Source organism: Piliocolobus tephrosceles, chromosome 9 (assembly GCF_002776525.5).
Source record: "Piliocolobus tephrosceles isolate RC106 chromosome 9, ASM277652v3, whole genome shotgun sequence".
Classification (NCBI taxonomy): domain Eukaryota; kingdom Metazoa; phylum Chordata; class Mammalia; order Primates; family Cercopithecidae; genus Piliocolobus; species Piliocolobus tephrosceles.
Genome location: NC_045442.1, coordinates 1,593,484 through 1,612,012, shown reverse-complemented (window position 1 = coordinate 1,612,012; position 18,529 = coordinate 1,593,484). Strand labels below are relative to the sequence as shown.

The window sequence follows — 18,529 nt, the reverse complement described above, 5'->3', positions numbered from 1 at the left end:
CCAGGGCTGGAGTCAGTCTCTTGCCTCTGTAACTGCCCTGTGGGTTCCCTTGCCTGCTGCCTAGACAGAGCCGATTTATCAAGACAGGGGAATTGCAATGGAGAATCATTCATGCAGAGCCGGCTGTGCAGGAGACTGGAGTTTTACTATTACTCAGTCTCCCTGCACATTCTGGGATCAGTTTTTAAAGCTAATTCGGAGGGTGGGGCTTTGGGACATGTGGAGTGCTGACTGGTCAGGTTGGAGCTGGAATCATAGGGGGTCGAAGTGAGGTTTCCTTGCTGTTTTCTACTCCCGGGTGGGTGCCAGAACCGGTGGAGCCAGATTACGGGTCTGGGTGGTGTCAGCTCATCTATGGAGTGCTGGGTTTGCAAAGTATCTCAAGCTCTGATCTAGGGTTTTACAATAATGATATTATACCCAGGAGCAATTTGGGGAGGTTTAGACTCTTGGAGCCAGAGGCGCAGGACCCCTAACCTGTAATTTCTAATATTGTAGCTAATTTGTTGGTCCTGCAAAGACAAACTGGTCCCTGGGAAAGAAGGGGGTATTTTTGGGAAAGGGCTGTTACCCATTTTGTTTCAGAGTTCCTTCCCCAACGTTAGTTCGGCCTACGCCCAGGAATGAACAAGGACAGCTTAAAAGTTAGAAGCAAGATGGAGTCGGTTAGGTCTGATCTCTTTCACTATCATAATTTCCTCAGTTGTAATTTTCTAAGGCAGTTTCACTTCCATGAAAGGAATGTGGAAAAACATACGACTTCTGCAGCGATATCTGGGGATGGAGACAAGGACAGCCCTCAGCCCAGCCTCTTGCTGGCTCCAGGACTGGATCTACAGCTCCCAACGGCAAGGCCAGGCAAGCACCCAAGCATGACCCCAAAAGGCTGGATGGAGGCTCCAGCCAGAGCATGACACACAGTGAATACCCAGGGAAACAGAACACAACCCCCTTTGCAGAAGACTGCAAGCCTAGATTTCAAAACACAGGACTCCAAGAAGACAGATAACGGTATCAGGCATCAACTGGTAAATTCAGCCCAGAAAACAATAGAGCACAGTTTAAAATAAGTGTGTCTAGGCCAGGCAGTGGTTCAGGCCTGGCACTGGCTCATGCCTGTAATCCTAGCACTTTGGGAGGCCCAGGCGGGTGGACGGCTTGAGCTCAGGAGTTCGAGACCAGTCTGGGCAACATGGTAAAACCCCATCTCTACAAAAAATACAAAAATTATCCCAGCATGGCGGCACATGCCTGTAGTCTCAGCTACTTGAGGGATTGAGGTGGGAGGATTGCTTGAATCTGGGAGGCAAAGGCTGCAGTGAGCCAAGATCACACCACTGCACTCCAGCCTGGGTGACAGACTGAGACCCTATCTCAAAACATAAATAAAATAAATAGATGTGCTTAGGATTCTCATGGTAGATAAAGAAAGAAAACAGCAATGAACATTAAAAACATTATAAAACAAAAACTGGAAGAAATAAGAGCAAACGGACACAAAAAAGAAAATTAGAAATACAGACCAATGCAGTTTCATTTAAAAACTCAATCGATGAAACAAACTAACTGGACGGAGAGAGAGCTAGTAAACTGGAAGATCGTAAACCCAGAACACAAGAGGCCAACATTGGGAAGCGCGGTTTGAGAGATGGAGAAGACACTGAGTGGGTGCAACCTACTCCCTTTTAGGAGATCCCAGAACAAGAATTCCGTCAGGGTGCAGAGGTGCCACGGGAGGACAGATGGCCGAGAACCTTGCTATCTCAGGTGAGAAGACACGGCCAGCCCCAGACAGCAGAGCCAAACCAACCCACACTCAGAAATACCACAGCAGAATTTCAGAACAAAGACATGAAAAAGAGAAGACAGATTTCCTTCATGGAAGTGGCAATGCCACGGGCAGCAAAGTTCTCGTCAGGGTGGCAGCAGTTGCTGCCCCAGAGGAAGGTCCTAAAACCACCATACGCCGCACCAGCTTCATAGCCACTCAATAATCAGATCAAAATGAACACTTCATTCGTTCCTACGTTGGGAGGCTCACCCAAGAATGCTTGCCAAAAGGCTACCAATGGATGCAATCTGGCTGGGTAAAAACTGAGAACAGAAAAGGGCAAAACATGCTCGTATAAACAATTAACTACTGACTACAAAAATTAATGTAGCATGAAAAATGTGCAACAAAAACCTGAGGCAACAATAACAAGAGGGAACAGGCTCAAATTGTTAGTAAACGTTTTATTTGTGAAAAGAGATACTGGAATGCTGAACCTTGTTAGAAACAGCATTGTGCTGAAATCTTCCATCCCTTTTGTTGCTGCTCATGGCACCACCCATGCCACTCCCCATTCTCTCCTTGCTCTGCCCGGGAGGTTGGCCTCCCCACGCTCCTGGGAAGGTACTGGTTGTACCTTCAGCTTCCTGACTGGTACGATAGTTGGGTACGTACGAAAACTTTTTTTTTTTGAGACAGAGTCTCGCTCTGTCACCCAGGTTGACATTCAGTGGCACAATCATAGCTCACTGCAGCCTCAAAATCCTAGGTTCAAGTGATCCTCTTGCCTCAGCCTCCCACACAGCTGGAACTACAGGTGTGTGCCACCACACCCAGCATTTATTATTATTATTATTATTATTATTATTATTATTATTATTATTATTTAATTTTTGTAGAGACTGGGTTGCCCAGTCTGGTCACAAACTCCTGGCCACAAGCGATCCTCCCACCGAGGCCTCCCAAAGTGCTGAGATTATAGGCATGAGCCATTATGTCCGGCCTGAAAACATTTCTTATTGTGATCTCTTCACAAAAATAAAATGTAACTCCCCTAAGTGGGTAGTCGTTTCTCCATATATGTTGTTTCCTTAAAAAAGTGAAATAACGCCGGCCGCTGGGTGGCTCACGCCTGTAATCCCAGCACTTTGGGAGGCCGAGGCGGGCGGATCACGAGGTCAGGAGATCAAGACCAGCCTCGCCAACATGGTGAAACCTCGTCTCTACTAAAAATACAAAAATTAGCTGGACGTGGTGGCGCGCACCTGTAGTCCCAGCTACTGGGGAGGCTGAGGCAGGAGAATTGCTTGAACCTGGGAGGCGGAGGTTGCAGTGAGCCGAGATCAGGCTACTGCACTCCAGCCTGGGAGACAGAGCAAGACTCCATGTCAAAAAAAAAGAAAAAGAAAAAGAAATTATGGCTGGCTCTAGCTAAACTGTCCGGGTTTCAAGAGTGTTTCTGGGCGGGATGGAGGGTGCTGCTTTTCATTAACAGTTGGATCCAGGAATGAAGGTGCATGGGGCTCCAGGGTTCCACATGACCACGGAGCACCTCCCCTTCCGCCCGTGTCATTTCATCTTCTCACAAATTCTCAAAACCCTTCCTCAGGACACTCACTGCGTTTCCTCGCCCCCCTCACTCCTCCGTCCACGGCAGGAGACTCAGCAGAGGAGCCTCACTTCTCCAAGGAGGATGGTCTGAGTCTGCGTTCCCCTGGGAGCAAGCCCTGAGGCAAGATTTGTGGACAAGCAGCTCACGTGGGAAGTGACTCCAGGAAGCCCCAGGAGAGAAGCGAGGAGTGAGCCCGGCGGGAAGAGCAGGGAGCGAGGGCGGCTCCAAAGGTGGTGCCTCAGCACTAATTCTTTTCTGCTCGGCTGTCCTCGAGCAGCCCCGCCCGCCCCGGGCCCTCCGGCTCCCCAGACAGCACTCAGCATCCCGCTGTCTTCCTTCCCCTCTGTGCGAGGCCGCTCGCCCCTCCAAATCCCCAGGGTCTCTACTTGCCCGTTGGTCACCGCCCCTCCGCGGCAGCTGGCGCGGAAAAATGGATGCTGCCGTTGGTTGCGTGCGTGCGCAGGTGCACCACAACCCGCGCGCAGGCGCACCACAGCCGTGCCCCCCGCGCAGGCGCACCACAACCACCCCGCCACCGGCGCAACCTCCCCCTCCCCGCGCAGGCGCACCACACCCCGCCCCCGCACACGGGCACTAACCCCCACAATAGGCACACCCCCACGCGCAGGCGCAACACACCCCTCGCGCAGGCGCACCACGGACACACCCACGCGCGGGTGGCGCCTGCGGGCTTCGGTACCGGCGTCTCCATGGCGACCGCGTTGTCTGGGTGGCCTCCATTGTTGGGCTGCAGCTCTCAGCGGCGGGACTCGCCAGCGCTCCAGTGGGCCGGGGCGCGGCAGGTGAGACGGGCGGGCACCTCCAGCTCGCTGGGCCCTGGAGGCGGGCGGTGGCAGGAAGGTGGTGCCGCGGCCCCTCGTGCTCTGTCGCGTAGCTCCAGGCCCGATGCTGACGGTAAACGCTACACTCCTCAGGCCTGGAATGTGAGGCCCAGAGTGTCGGATCCAACTCAGCCTCGCCCGGATGGGGAAACGGAGGCAGGGAGCGGGGGTGGGCGTGCGTGGGGATCCCTTGAAGGCAGCCTCGGAAACCCCACTGAGCCGGCGCTGCCTGGGCGCTGTGTAAGTCCAGGCTGTCGTTTCACTTCTGGTTTTAAGATATTTTCCCTGTTCTGAGGTTTGAAGCCTCCCCTCCTCTGTTTTAAGTTCCGTGATTCGGAGAAAACAAGTGAACTGACAGTGAAAAAGCCCGCAGGCTTCCATGGAATGCAGGCCGTCTGGGGTCGAACCCTGCTGGGTCCCAGTGTCGCCGCTACCCCCCAATTAACTGCGCCCCTGCAGCAGTTCCCTAACTGATCTACGCCTCAGCCTCCTCCTCCCTAAAACGGGAATGAAGTACACACATATGCCAATCATTGGGCTGTTGAGTGATTTGAATTAGACGAACTGGTGCATTCCAACGTTGATTCTTATTGCCGAATAAATTGTTTGGAAATTGCAAGTGTAAGTGTGCCTCGCTTAATGAGGTTTTGGTGCACAATACTTCTGAGTAAAAGTGTTGCTGGACAACGAAAATTCAGGATTCTTAATTTAACAGGTTTTTTTCCCCGGTGCTTAACTGGGTGTTAGCCAGACTTAGTTCTGGTCACTGGGCCAAAATGGTAAACAAAAGACAGGCTTCCTGGCCTCAAGGAACGAAAAACATTTCAAAAGGCACAGAACCACACCAGAGATAAGAAACAGTGCAAACTCCCCCCCCCCCCCACCCCCAATCATTTCATGGAAGCGTTACAGTTGGTTTACAGGCTTTGAAGTGTTCTGATCTGTTTATATCCCTAAAATGATCATTCCTATTTATTGTGCGCCTTTGCGTTTTCCAGGAGTTAAATCTTGGAACTCCATTGTACAAAGTGAAAGCAGAGAATTTTAATCTGAACCTCTTTGTATTCCTTTTTTTTTTTTTACATGTTTAAAAGTCAAATTTTTGCTACTGCTTATGAAAAATGATAGCTTTTAAAGCAAGTTACATTACTGTAGATCTGCCACACAGCTACTCTGTATATATACTCTACAGATCTGCCACATAGCTACTCTGTGTATATACTCTACAGATCTGCCACACAGCTACTCTGTAATTATACTCAGTGTAATTAGTTGTTTCTACATCTTCCCTTCCTGTGTCTCCAGGTGACTCCAGACCAAGGAGGATGAGCTGCTGTCCCTGGAAGAGAACGGATGGAGGGAAGCGGCTCCTACACAGTTCCCTCTGTGGCTGCTGCTGATCTGGAGGAGGGTGCTGGTCAGACTAGGAGCTTGCCTGCCACCCCCTCCAAAGATGTTCACAAGTGTGTTGGAGGCATCATCTTTTCCTCCTCACCGATTTTAGACTTGAGTGAAAGTGGTCTGTGCCATTTGGAGGAGGTCTTTAGAATCCCCAGCCTTCAAGTAAGTGGGGCTGCTCCTCTGGCTGTGTGCCCACAGGTCCCTTACGTTGGGAGGCAGAAATGGGAATCTACCCCGAGCCTTATTTGTAGGCTTCTTTCTCTTTGGAAGTGATGAATTCTAAAATGAAATAGAGGAAAGGTTAACTCATACTTTCATACAAAATGGGAAATTCATGATGGGGACCAACCCATGGAAATAGTGCATCTATTTAGATGAAGGCATCTGTTCTCTTCCTTGCAGTTCACCTCTCAAAACCTGTGGTAGTAACTACTGCCAAACACCCTTGATCTCTTAATTAAAACACAAAACCTTAAAGAAAATCAGGCAACATTAACAGTTAAAAACTTTGTTCTCACCCATGGTTTTGCTCATGTTACACTGGTTTGACTGGTTTTACTTCGTGCCCGGCCCTTCTCCGGGTCAGTCCACAGTAGATGCTGTCTTGTCCCTATGATTTCTAGAGAAGGCTTCTGTGAGGGCACAGCTTTGATGTTAGACAATTGAGGGTTCCCCCTACAGCACCTGTCCCTGCTGGGACTCACAGAATTTCCTTAAACCTCATTTGGTTTAATCTGGAATGTGGGAACGATCATATTTTCACATCATTTATTGTAAAAATGAATAACGTCAAAGTTCAGTGTCTGGAACACGGTTATGATATTGATTGACTTTCTTTTTGTATTTTTAGTAGAGATGGGGTTTCACCATGTTGCCCAGGATGGTCCTGAACACCTGAGATCAGGTGATCTGCCTGTCTCAGCCTCCCAAAGTGCTGGAATTACAGGTGTAAGCCACCGCACCTGGCCAGATTGACATTTTTGAGTACTTTTACCAGAGCTACGTATTTAGATTTTTAGTGGCTGCTGAAGTTATAAACTCTACATTTGCCTTGTCTTTGCTGTCAGGACAGCACTGGTCTCGCTCTTTCCTTCCTGCTGACATCTAGGATAAGGCACTGGTCATGGGGACCTGCCTTGTCCTGGCTCCTGTTACACAGGTGTCACTTTTAATGAACAGATATCCTCAGCCCTGAATTAGGGATCCTGCAGAGCCCTGAGGTTTCTGTTACCGTTATGCATAATGGGAGGAGGAGGAAATTCCAGAGGTCTTCAGGCTTAATGAAGAAACTTGATAACTGCTTATAGCTTTCAGAAGACAAATGTCAGTATAAATTTTATTACCATGGCATCAAGTCTTTAAATGAGGTAATCAGAGTGGTAGACTTTCTGCAGCTATGGCTGCAGTCACTGAAGTCATAAAAAGCACTTCCAGGCCGGGCGCGGTGACTCAAGTCTGTAATCCCAGCACTTTGGGAGGCCAAGACGGGCGGATCACAAGGTCAGGAGATCGAGACCATCCTGGCTAACACGGTGAAACCCCGTCTCTACTAAAAACCATACAAAAAATTAGCCGGAATGGCCGGGTGCGGTGGCTCAAGCCTGTAATCCCAGCACTTTGGGAGGCCGAGACGGGCGGATCACGAGGTCAGGAGATCGAGACCATCCTGGCTAACACGGTGAAACCCCATCTCTACTAAAAATACAAAAAAAAAAAACGAGCTGGGCGAGGTGGCGGGTGCCTGTAGTCCCAGCTACTCCGGAGGCTGAGGCAGGAGAATGGTGTAAACCCGGGAGGCGGAGCTTACAGTGAGCTGAGATCCGGCCACTGCACTCCAGCCTGGGAGACAGAGCCAGACTCCGTCTCAAAAAAAAATAAAAAAAAGCATTTCCAGAGATCCCCTATCCTCACATGAGGCTCCCAGGACCTAATAGGAAAGATGAAACTTGTGTTGTGACATAGCCAACTCACTGTTCACCATGTGAGAAACAAACCCAAAGAATGGACTCAGAGAAGGGTGGAAATGAGACTTTTAAACACGATTTTGCAAGATTGGGTGTCTGGTGGGCAGGCACACCCAGCAGGGTTACAACAAGCCTCTTATCCCCTAGTGCGCAGGTCCCGCCCCCGGTTCCTCATAGGCTGAGTACTGTCGGGGTCACAGTCTTCCTGGACGTCGCCTACTAGTTGTTGGGCAGGGGCTGTAGGTGTTTTCTTTAGGGTTGTCCTGCTGCGTTTTGTTGCAGCCCACAATGTATTACAATCCCATTCAGCTCAGGGGCTCTTCAAGTCTTTGACTTACGACCTAAGTAGCTGGGCAGGCTGATGAGAACAGACAAAGGGAGCTATTTCACAGGCTGGTTAACTTTTATCTTAGACTAAACTTCTTTGGTTTGGGTGAGGGCCACTAAGGGGTGGCGGGGAGATCGACAAGCAGGCATCAGTGATCCAAGCAGGGGCCTACTGTATCCTGTTTCTTCTGTAGTTTGTTGACCTAAGCCGATTCAAGGCACTTTGTCTTGGAAATGGACCACCGTATACATTATTTCCTTCAATTCTCTCCTGTTTTTCTTTTTACTCCTATTAGTCCCATTTCCACATTTATTTTTGTGTCCTTTGTTCCTCAAATCATTTCAAAAGCTGTTGACTGTCTTCATCATAACAGAGTAGATCTGATTTGGTTTCTAATGATAGTTGATATGTTATGGGTATTTGTTTGTTGATGGCTGTTCCAATTGATTTTTGGGTTAACCCTTTAAGACGGAGGATAATGCAACACCCTGTAGCTCTCAGGACTCCAGCCCCTATTATAAGGGATGTCAGAATGGAGGCGACCATTCCTTTCCATTTTCCCGAACCAGCTCTCTAGCCAATCAACTCTCCAGCCAATCTTCACTTCCAGCATTTTCCACCAGTTCGTTGGCTAAAGTTGTTAACTCTTGTAATGCTTTTGTGATGATTCCATTTGGGGCAGTATTGTTAGGAATGAAAGTGCAATGCTTTCCTCCCATTATGACGCGTACGCCCCCTTTCTGTGCCAAGATCGTGTCTATGCAAGTCTGTTCTTCCATGCCAGTCGGCTGGTGGCATCTAACTGGCCAGCCACTTCTTTGAGAGCATCTCGAGTGTAGGTGATGAATCTTTGTTGATTATAATAGATGCAATTAATCCAGTCTACATTTTTATTAATAGTTGACCACCAGAAGAGTGCTGATGCAAGCCCAGCAGCTGTGTGTTTTCGGGTCTTCAATTCGTTAGGTGCTCCTCTAGGACTTCTACTGGGTCAATATAAATATTGGGCTCAAAAGAATCTGCTATATCTCTCTGACTTAGGTGGCTATGGGGGTTCTTGGGGATCTTATGGAATGCCAGGGTGAATGGAATGGCCAGTTGAACTAAGGCACAAGTCCCAGTCCATTTGCACGGTGGTAACAGGTCACAGAGGTTCGTCTTCCCACTTGCCGCCAGACATCAGCCTGGGGTGTATGAAGAGCCGAGTAGTTGCCTTTGTTTGACTCACCAGTAATGTTTAGGATGTGGGTACAAGTTGAGAGTTCTCCCACAGCCTTATTGAACTCTGCCCCCTGCCTAGAGAGGCAAGAGGAGTGGTTCGTGTTCCCTATGGAGGATGAGGGGATTGCTCTCATGTCTGATCTTCACAAGGCGGGAAGAGCAATGATAGACTTTTGCAAACCTCATTTCCCCATGCATCCCTGTCCTGGTATAAAGCCAACATGCATTGCATTCCATCAGGATTGGTATCCCATCCTGGGGGAACCGGAACCACCTGTGCCTGAGGCTGCCCAGCAGAACATGCGTAACAGTCGCTCTTATTAAGAGCTAGTACCGAAAATCTGACCCATTCAGCCCAGGCATTGATATCCCCATATCCAGTCTCAGTTTCTAAAGTCTGCCTCAAATCTGTTACCTTCATTATTTTTACTCTCTTAGGGTATTGTCCGGTGGGTTAAAGGAAGTAGTGGGACCAGGAGTTATAGTAATCCTGGGTGGGCTCGGGGTAGAGTTGGTGACGTGCCTGAAAGCTAACTGTTCCACGGATCCCTTCCTGAGATATTTATTCCTGATCCAAGGGTCCTGGTCTAGAGTAGCTAGGGTGTTTATGTTAATTAATATAGGATTGCACTCTAAATTTCTACAGTTAGGTGGTGTGGGGCTCTTGTATTTTATTCTTTAAGGGTTTGGTTTTGGAAGAATGGCTCACCCAGCCTCAAAATTGGCTGGTCCACCAGACCTCATTCCAGCTAGCACAGGGCTTTCCCCATAGCGACCTGTTTCAGGATGTAGATATTTGTTTGCTCGTGACAGCTGCCTTTGGTTCCCTAAATTCCCACAAGGTAAGACTTGGCAGGCATCGAAACTTATGGTCCGGGGGGTGGAGGTTCTAGCTATATTGACTATTAGTTTGATTGGCTATTCTTCTACCAGGCTCCGTCCAATAATTGTGTACCAATTAATTCTAACTATATCCACCCCAATGACAGAGCCTGCTTATAGCTTCCTTCTAGGTTTTCCTCAGAGTTAGCTGAAGGGTTCCTTAGGAGGTCCATACACTTCCCATTTCTCTTCCCCTTCCTTCCAGGAGTTCTTTACCAGTCTCTTGACTGAGTGCCATGTGTCCACTCCTATCCAGCTGTTCGTATGGCTGTCTCAGTGGTCAGGAGAGCTTGGTAGGGACCTTCCTAGCTTGGGCGGAGCTTCGCCAGGCTGGAAGTGGTGAACCGTGAACTCATGAGGCAGGGTTTGAGTCAGAAATCCTTTCAACCTGAGGGATGACAGGGTGGAGGATATGGCCAGTATATAATTTCTTGAAAATTCGTCTTTGGTTTTCATAGTAGGAAGGTCAGTAGTCCCACCTAAATATGGGAGTCCATATAACAACTCGTAAGGAGACCATCCCAGGCCTTTCCTAGGGGCTATACTAATCCTCAGAAGTTGCTCTGAGGAGACATTTGGTCCAAGGCACTTTAGTTTCTAAGATTAGTTTAGTAAATACGCTTTTAGAGAGTCCAATTCCTTTTTTCTACTTTTCCTGAGGAAGTGGGGTGCCAAGGGATGTGGTAACCCGTCTAATGTACAAACCCTCCAGAATTCCCCTTAGTACCCTCGAGGTAAAGTGGCTCCCATTGTCTGAATCAATATTTTCTACCAGGCCAAATCTGGGTATAATTTGTTCTAAGATTATTTTGACCACATACTTGGTGGTGACAGTTGGGAGGGGAAGGCCTCTACCCAGCTGGAGAGGTGGTTTACCATTACCAGTACACACGTTAGTCTCCCTATTTGGGGCATTTCTGTAAAATCTAGTTGAAGGAGGTCTCCCCCTGGTAGTCTTTTGTTTGTTTGTTTGTTTGTTTGTTTGTGTTTTTGAGATGGAGTCTTGCACTGTTGCCCTGGCTGGAGTGCAGTGGTGCAGTTTCGGCTCACTGCAACCTCCACCTCCCAGGTTCAAGTGATTCTCCTGCCTCAGCCTCCCGAGTAGCTGGGATTACAGGCACCTGCCACCACGCCCAGCTAATTCTTTGTATTTTTAGTGAAGATGGAGTTTCACACTATGTTGGGCAGGCTGGTCTTGAACTCCTAACCTCATGATCCACCTGCCTCAGCCTCCCAAAGTGCTGGGATTACAGGCATGAGCCTCCGCACCCAGCTGGTAGTCAAACTACCCTTTTGTTTATTCTCTGGCAGGTCACACAACCCCCACACACTTGTTTAGCAGGGGTATAAATCCCTGTACACCCTTAATTCTTGAGTATTGCATCACACATGGTCTTGGGACCCCAGTGACTTCCTTGTGCAGTATGGACATCAGTTCTCTCATTATGGGTTTATCATTTATCTCCCATCAGAGAGCACCCACCTCCCATCCTCAGTTTGAGAGGCCCCTATCTTGCCCAGCTCTTCCTCCTCTTTAGAAAATTGGGGTCTTAATACCGCCTTAGGGATATCTGGGATTAGGCTGAACAGTCTAACTTCTTCCTCTAGAGAGGCCTGTGTAGCAGCTTCATCCACAAGCTGTTCCCTACAGCTTCTATAATGTTTCCTTTCTGACGGCCATTTACATGAACCATGGCTACCTCCGCTGGAGGCAGGACGCTTTCAAAAACTTGCTTGACCAGTTCCCCATGTACCAGTTTTTTCCCTTACTATTTATCAGGCCGCACTCTGTCCAGATCTTTCCAAAGGTATGTCCTACTCCATAGGCGTATTTGGAATCACTATATATAGTGCCTTCTTGGCCTTCTAGGAGCTTTAGGGCCTGGTTAAGAGCATATTATTCACAGGTTTGGGCTGACCAGTTGTTGGGTAATCTACCTTTTTCACGTAAGGATTGTTTGCGTCAATGACAGCATAGCCATTGTGTCTTTTACCATCAGTCACTTGGGATGGCCCATCCACAAACAGCCTCATTCCATCATGTAGGGGAGCTTCTCAAAGGTCTGGTGTGACTTTAGTTTGATATTCTATGATACCTAACAATTACGGTCTGATGCCACCTTATTCTCCTGTCCTTTCAATAAGAAACTGACTGGATTCAAGCAAGTATCTGTTATTAAGACCAAATCATCTTTTTATAGTAATAGGACTTCATATTTTAATGTCCAGGAATTGGTCAACCATCTCCCAGCTCTTTGATTTCATATATACCTGACCTGATGTGGGGTGCTCCCTACCAGGGCCCAGTCAAAGGTCAGCTTCCAGCCCTCCTCTATCAGCAGGGCTGTGACAGCTACTGCTTGCGCACATTCGGGCCACCCTCAAGGGACAGGATCAAGAAGCTTGGAGATAAAAACAACAGGTTGCCTCTTCCCCACCCCAGATTTGAGTGAACACCCCAAGGGCCACGCCCTGGCCTACTGTTATTAACAGGTAACACATTTTCTTTAAAGATGGAAAGGCCAGGACTGGGACTGTAGTGAGAGCTTGCTTTAAATCCTCCACTGCCTTAATTTCTTCCGGGGACCATTACAAAGGATGGAGTTCCTCTTCTAGTAACTTAAGATACAAAATCTTTGTCTTTTGAGCATATGAGTCAATCCATAATCTACAGTAACCAGTTAAACCTAAACATTTTTGGAGTTCTTTCTTTGTCTTAGGCAAGGGCAGACCCACTATTCCCAATACTCTTTCTGGGTTTATTCTCTGCTTCCCTTCACTAATTAGATGTCCTAAATATTTAACTTCTTTTTCTACAAATTGGAATTTGTTCTTGGAGAAACAAGAACAAGCCCCTTTCCCCTAGGAAATTAAGCAAGCCCCTTTCCCCTAGGAAATTAAGCAAGCTTGCGGTGGCTTCTGATACCTTATCTCTCCTTTCCCCAGAAATTAGAAGATCGTCCACATACTGTAACAACTGGGTTTCTCTGGAAGGTTGGAATTCCTCCAGGACTTTTTCTGAGACATGACCAAATAAGTCTGGGGCTTCCGTGAACCCTTTTGGCAGCACAGTCCAACAGTACTGCTGCTTTCTCCCAGTTACAGGGTTTTCCATTCAAAGGCAAAGAGGTCCCTACTCCTAGAGTCTAGGGGACAGGCCCAGAATGCATCTTTCAGATCCACTACACCGAACCACTTATGTTAATGGAGTATTTTACTAAGAAGGGTGTAGGGGTGAGGCATCACAGGATGGTGAGTTTGTACAATTTGATTTATAATTCTTAGATCTTGCACTAATCTGTAGGACCCATCCAGTTTCTTTACTGGGAGAATTGGAGTGTTGTATGGTGACATGCAGAGTTCCAGTAGTCCATCTTTAATTCATTCCTCTATTACCTCTTGGAGACCCTTTCTCCCTTCAGTGGGTATGGGATATTGTTTCCTGCAAACTCTTTCTCTTTCTCCTGGATGTTTTAGTTCGATCTGTAAGGGTGTGATTTTTAATCCTCCCCGTTGCCTTCCTTAATCCACACAAGGGGATTACTTTCTTCCTCCTCTGTTATAAGGCCCATCATTACTTTCATTTGTCCCTTCTCTATTCCTAATCCTAAACCTAATCTGACAATCAGGTCTTGACCCAGGAGGTTAGTTCCTGCTTCAGGAACATGTAAGAACAACCCCTTAATTTGTTCTGATCCCAAGCTAATTAACATTTTCTTAAATATCGGAACCTGAAATCCCTCCCTCTTTACCCCTGATACTGTTAACTTCTCCTTAGAGAGTTTTGTGCCCCTTGGTTGGTACATTGGGGAGAAGCAAGCCCCTCCAGTGTCGATCAAAGGTGTCGTTTCTTCCCCGTACGGACCACCAGGTTGTGAGAAACAAACTCACCCATCCAAACCCAAAGAATGGACTCAGAGACCCAGAGAACAATGGAAATGAGACTTTTATTGATGGTTTTGCAAGATTGGGTGTCTGGTGGGCAGGCACACCCAGCAGGGTTACAACAAGCCATTTATCCCCTAGCGCGCAGGTCCTGCCCCAGTTCCTCATAGGCTGAGTATTGTGGGGGTCACAGTCTTCCCGGACTTCGCCTATTGGTTGTTGGGCAGGGGCTGTAAGTGTTTTCTTTAGGGTTGTCCTGCTGCATTTTGTTGCGGCCCACAATGCATTGCAATCCCAGTCAGCTCAGGGGCTCTTCCAGTATTTGACTTATGACCTAAGTAGCTGGGCAGGCTGATAAGAACAGACAAAACGAGATATTTTTAGGCTAGTAAACTTTCATCTTAGACTAAACCTCTTTGGTTCGGGTGAAGGCAACTAAGGGGTTGGGGGTGCCCAACAAGCAGGCGTTGGCTATCCAAGCAGAGGCCTAGTACATCCTGTTTCTTCTGTAGTTTGCTGACCTAAACCAATTCAAGGCACTTTGTCTTGGAAATGGACCACTGTATACATTATTTCCTTCAACCATAACCAGCTCCAAGTCACAGGTGGTGCCTGCATTTCCAGAGGTGCTGGGGAGGAAGAAGAGTGTTATCTTTCTGAGGTTCCTTTTACTGGCATTGAGGACAACGTGGTTTCAAAGCTGAGCACTGGAATCAGCTTGCCCTGGGAGGGAAAGGACAGGACCAAAAAGCGTAAAGCCACTCCTGCAGAGGCCCGAGAAAGGCAGCACATGGAGGCTTGCGCGTGCCTGTATGTGGGGGTTGCACGCCCATGTACATGGCAGTACACACTGTGATCTGTGATTGCCAGGCTACTTTCTGGAGACCGAGCCAGCTGCCAGCAAGCAGTGACTCCAGCAATTTCCTAACAGAGATAAGACACTGTTTCCAATGCCTTTATGAAAAGTGTGATTTTTCCAGTCAGTGTTTCTTCAATTGGAATCTGTCAATGATTTGGATCAGGGACATAGTGTTGAAGGTGGAATGGGGAGGCACGGTGGCGCTCTGTGCAATATGCAGTGTGTGTTTCATAGAGAAGTCAACATAATCACGACAGCCAATCCACGCGCTGCTCTTTAGTGCTGCCCACGTTGCCCCGTCTCACAGATGAGGACACTGGAGCCCAGAGAGGTTTGGGAACTTGCTCAAGGTCACACAGCTAAAAGATTTTGAAACATAGATGTGAGCCAATAGATTTTGAAACGTAGATGTGAATCCAGTCAGTCTGGCTTCGAGATCATTGTTTCGAACAATGATCTGTTTCTATTCCCTCAGTAAATACAGATATAGATATAAATATATAAAATAATGTGAGTATAAACAACATAGCAGCATTAATGACGGTATTGTAAAAATTAGCTATTATCCTCCCACACTGTGACTGTAAAATTATACATATGTTATATGCATTTTACACAGCTAAAATCAATGTGTATACATTTCATCTTCCGCCTTCCCTTATTTATAAGGGAAGTGACTCAGCATTACTGAGTTGCTGTGTTGACACAGAAGCTGTGTCGATCTGCTTCTGAAATGATGCTCGCTGAGGTTACTTTTTTGTGCTGCTGATCGTAGAGAACACCACAGCAGACGTCTCTGTCCCTGTCCTTTAGTTTCCTCTTAATGATTGAGTTGGACTGAGTCCCCCAGACCAGACATGGTTCTGGCTATTTGCTCAGTAAACAGGCGGTTTCGGGGGCTGCCGAGGGCCAGGTGCTGCGGCAGACGCTGGAGAAAGGGCCGAGACCCTGAGTGTGGAGCCCCAGGATTCAGACCGTGTCGCAGGCTTTGGGATAGAAACAGTGGTGTGCTTGGTCAGCAGCAGAGTGCCGGCTCTTCAGGAAGCCAGTCCCCGCTCAGAAGGCCGCTGGAAGGAGCCCTAGTTCTTTTCTTTCTGATTCTCGTGTTTACTATTGACATCTTTTGAGGGTAAGAGATTGGGTTTTTTTTTTTTTTTTGACTTAGTATACGTGGTTAGTGGTTCTTTTGGAAATGGATTTTGGATATATCATGTTTTAAAAATTAGTTGGTTGACAAAACATTCTCTGATTCTCTTTTGCACGGAAGCAATTGCATCTGCAAAGGAACGCCCTGTGTGTGATTCCTCAAGATTTCTTTCAGTTGCTGCCGAACCTGACTTGGCTGGACCTCCGGTACAATAGAATTAAGGTGCTTCCTTCCGGGATCGGAGCCCACAGGTAAGTTGTTTATGCTTCCAGATTTTAAAATCATCCTTGTCCTTTACTCTTGATTGAATTTTTATTTCAGAATAGAAACATTTAATAGTATTTTTAAATCCAACTAAGAGGTGTGACAGTTGAATGTACCCAACATGCAGAACTATAACTTGGGATATTTGGTGCCACAACAAATGCTGGTAGCCACAGTGTCTTTTTGCTGGGTGGCCAGTGTGATTTTTGTCACAGCTGATTCCAGCTCTGACTCTCCTTGTGTGAAGCTGCCTGAAAATCAGAAATACCTCTGACGAGTTAAACCAGCAACTTTGGCCAGGCGCGGTGGCTCACGCGTGTAATCCCAGCCCTTTAGGAGACTGAGGCGGGCAGATCACCTGAGGTCAGGAGATCAAGACCATCCTGGCCAACATGGCAAACCCTGTCTCTACTAAAAATACAGAAAAATTAGCCAGGCATGGTGGCGGGCGCTTGTAGTCCAGCTACTTGGGAGGCTGAGGCAGGAGAATGGCGTGAACCCAGGAGGCGGAGCTTCCAGTGAGCGGAGATCGCGCCACTGCACTCCAGCCTGGATGACAGAGCGATAGTCTTTCTCAAAAAAAAAAAAAAAATATATATATATATATATATACACACACACATATATATATATACACACACACACACATACACACACATATATATACATATACACATATATATACATATATACACATATATATACATACATATATACACATATATATATACACACACATATATACACACACATATATAAATAAATTAGCCAGGTGGGTGCCTGTAATCCCAGCTCCTTGGGAGGTTGAGGGAAGAGAATTGCTCGAACCCAGGAGGCAGAGGTTGCAGTGAGCTGAGATCACACCACTGCACTCCAGTCTGGGCGACAGAGTAAGAGTCCGTCTCAAAAATAAGTAAATAAATAAACCAGCTCATTTGCTCCTGAGGGCTCTTGTGTAACCCACATTGGTTCTTGGCATATAATGAGAAATTCTTCTCACTTTGGAAAACTGGGAGCACCCAACCAAGCCCCGGGTGTCCTGCCCGCCCCACCACTTCCCTTCCAGGGATTTCCTTGCATTCCCACTGTGGACTTGTGGGGCGTAATCCTGCCCGTGGTGGAAATGCCACACCTCCTTCCCCTCCTCCGCCTGGCTCTTCCCCATCAGCCAGGAATCCACCCTCACGGTGGAGACTTCCTTCTTTCCGGAGCCTTCTGCTTCTGTGTCCACATCCCTGGCACCGTGGCTTTTTCTCCTTCTGAAGCCATGATCGCCCTTACCTCTTATTCTTTTCTTTTCTTTTTTTCTTTCTTTTATTTTTTTTTTTAGATGGAGTCTCGCTCTCCCCTAGGCTGGAGTGCAGTGGCGTGATCTCAGCTCACTACAACCTCTGCCTCCTGGGTTCAAGTGATTCCCTTGCCTCAGCCTCCCAAGGAACTGGAATTACAGGTGCACGCCACCGTGTCCTGCTAAATTTTGTATTTTTAGTAGAAACAGGGTTTTGCCATATTGGCCAGGTTGGTCTCAAACTCCTGACCTCAAGTGATCCGCCTGCCTCGGCCTCCCAAAATGCTGGGATGACAGGTGTGAGCCCCCACACCCGGCTGCCCGAACCTCTTTTGACCAGTGCTTCAGCCCCTCCTCTGATATGAGTGTGTCTGGGCACAGCCCTGAGGTGGGCATGTGCCTGGCAGGTGCAGGCTGGCAGGGAGGCCTATTTGGTGGGGGAAGTCTCTAAAGAGGGGCAGTGGGGCTCAGAGGCCAGTGTCTCTTTGTGAATTTTATTGTGGAAGTCACAGAAGGGTTTGAGTAGAGAGGGTGGCATCAGACTTGGTTTATAGTCACTCTGTGAAGAGGGGGGGCTCCAGGGCAAGGGTGGGGCGGGTCACCAACTGGGGCCATGGCAGCAGCCCATGCAGGAGGGGCAGCCTGGGCGTGGCTGGCCATGGCAGGGCCTTGGTGGGACTTCAGAGCTGGTGGGATGTGGGTGGGTGTGGGGCCACAAGAAGGAAAGGGGTGTCTAGGGCACCCCCAGTTCCTACATGAGGAATTGTGTCTCCCAAGAGCCATGGTGGCCTCTGTGGGACAGTAGAATAGAGGCTTGTAGGAGGCCCTTCACTTGCCTTGAACTCACCGGTTTTAAAAATGTTTTATAAGAAGTCAGTATATTTTGCCACACGTAATAGCATCATTCGCCCTTCAGGCTCTGCGAGGAAGCTCCTCATCTAACGACAAGTGGTGTCTCGAGCAGGTGGAAACACACCGGTGCATCTCCATGGGGCTTCAGGGACTCGGGGTCTGCAGGGCGGATCAGATAGACCTTGGGGAGAAGAGTGTCCTGGGACTCAGCTG

At 48.0% G+C, this 18,529-nt stretch overlaps 2 protein-coding genes across 10 annotated transcripts in view; one reads left to right on the top strand and one right to left on the bottom strand.

Annotated features, from left to right (window-relative positions):
• The window catches only part of LOC111522051 (serine/threonine-protein kinase 32C), a 126,197-nt gene extending 121,715 nt beyond the window's left edge, over window positions 1-4,482 (bottom strand). Inside the window, exon 1 of the mRNA XM_023185791.3 lies at window positions 4,084-4,482. The gene's annotated coding sequence lies outside the window, so the exon portion shown is untranslated. The remainder of the gene's footprint in view (window positions 1-4,083) is intronic.
• Window positions 3,931-18,529, top strand: part of LRRC27 (leucine rich repeat containing 27) — a 56,405-nt gene continuing 41,806 nt past the window's right edge. For 8 of the 9 annotated variants that reach the window (XM_026448230.1, XM_026448231.1, XM_026448229.1 and 5 more), the window contains exons 1-3: window positions 3,931-4,186; window positions 5,531-5,788; window positions 16,033-16,163. In XM_026448230.1, coding sequence (XP_026304015.1) covers window positions 5,579-5,788; window positions 16,033-16,163 — 341 coding nt within the window. In that variant the 5' untranslated portion in view covers window positions 3,931-4,186; window positions 5,531-5,578. Of the gene's footprint in view, window positions 4,187-5,530; window positions 5,789-15,484; window positions 15,895-16,032; window positions 16,164-18,529 lie in introns of those variants that run through there. The other variant, XM_023185787.3, reaches the window with a different exon arrangement.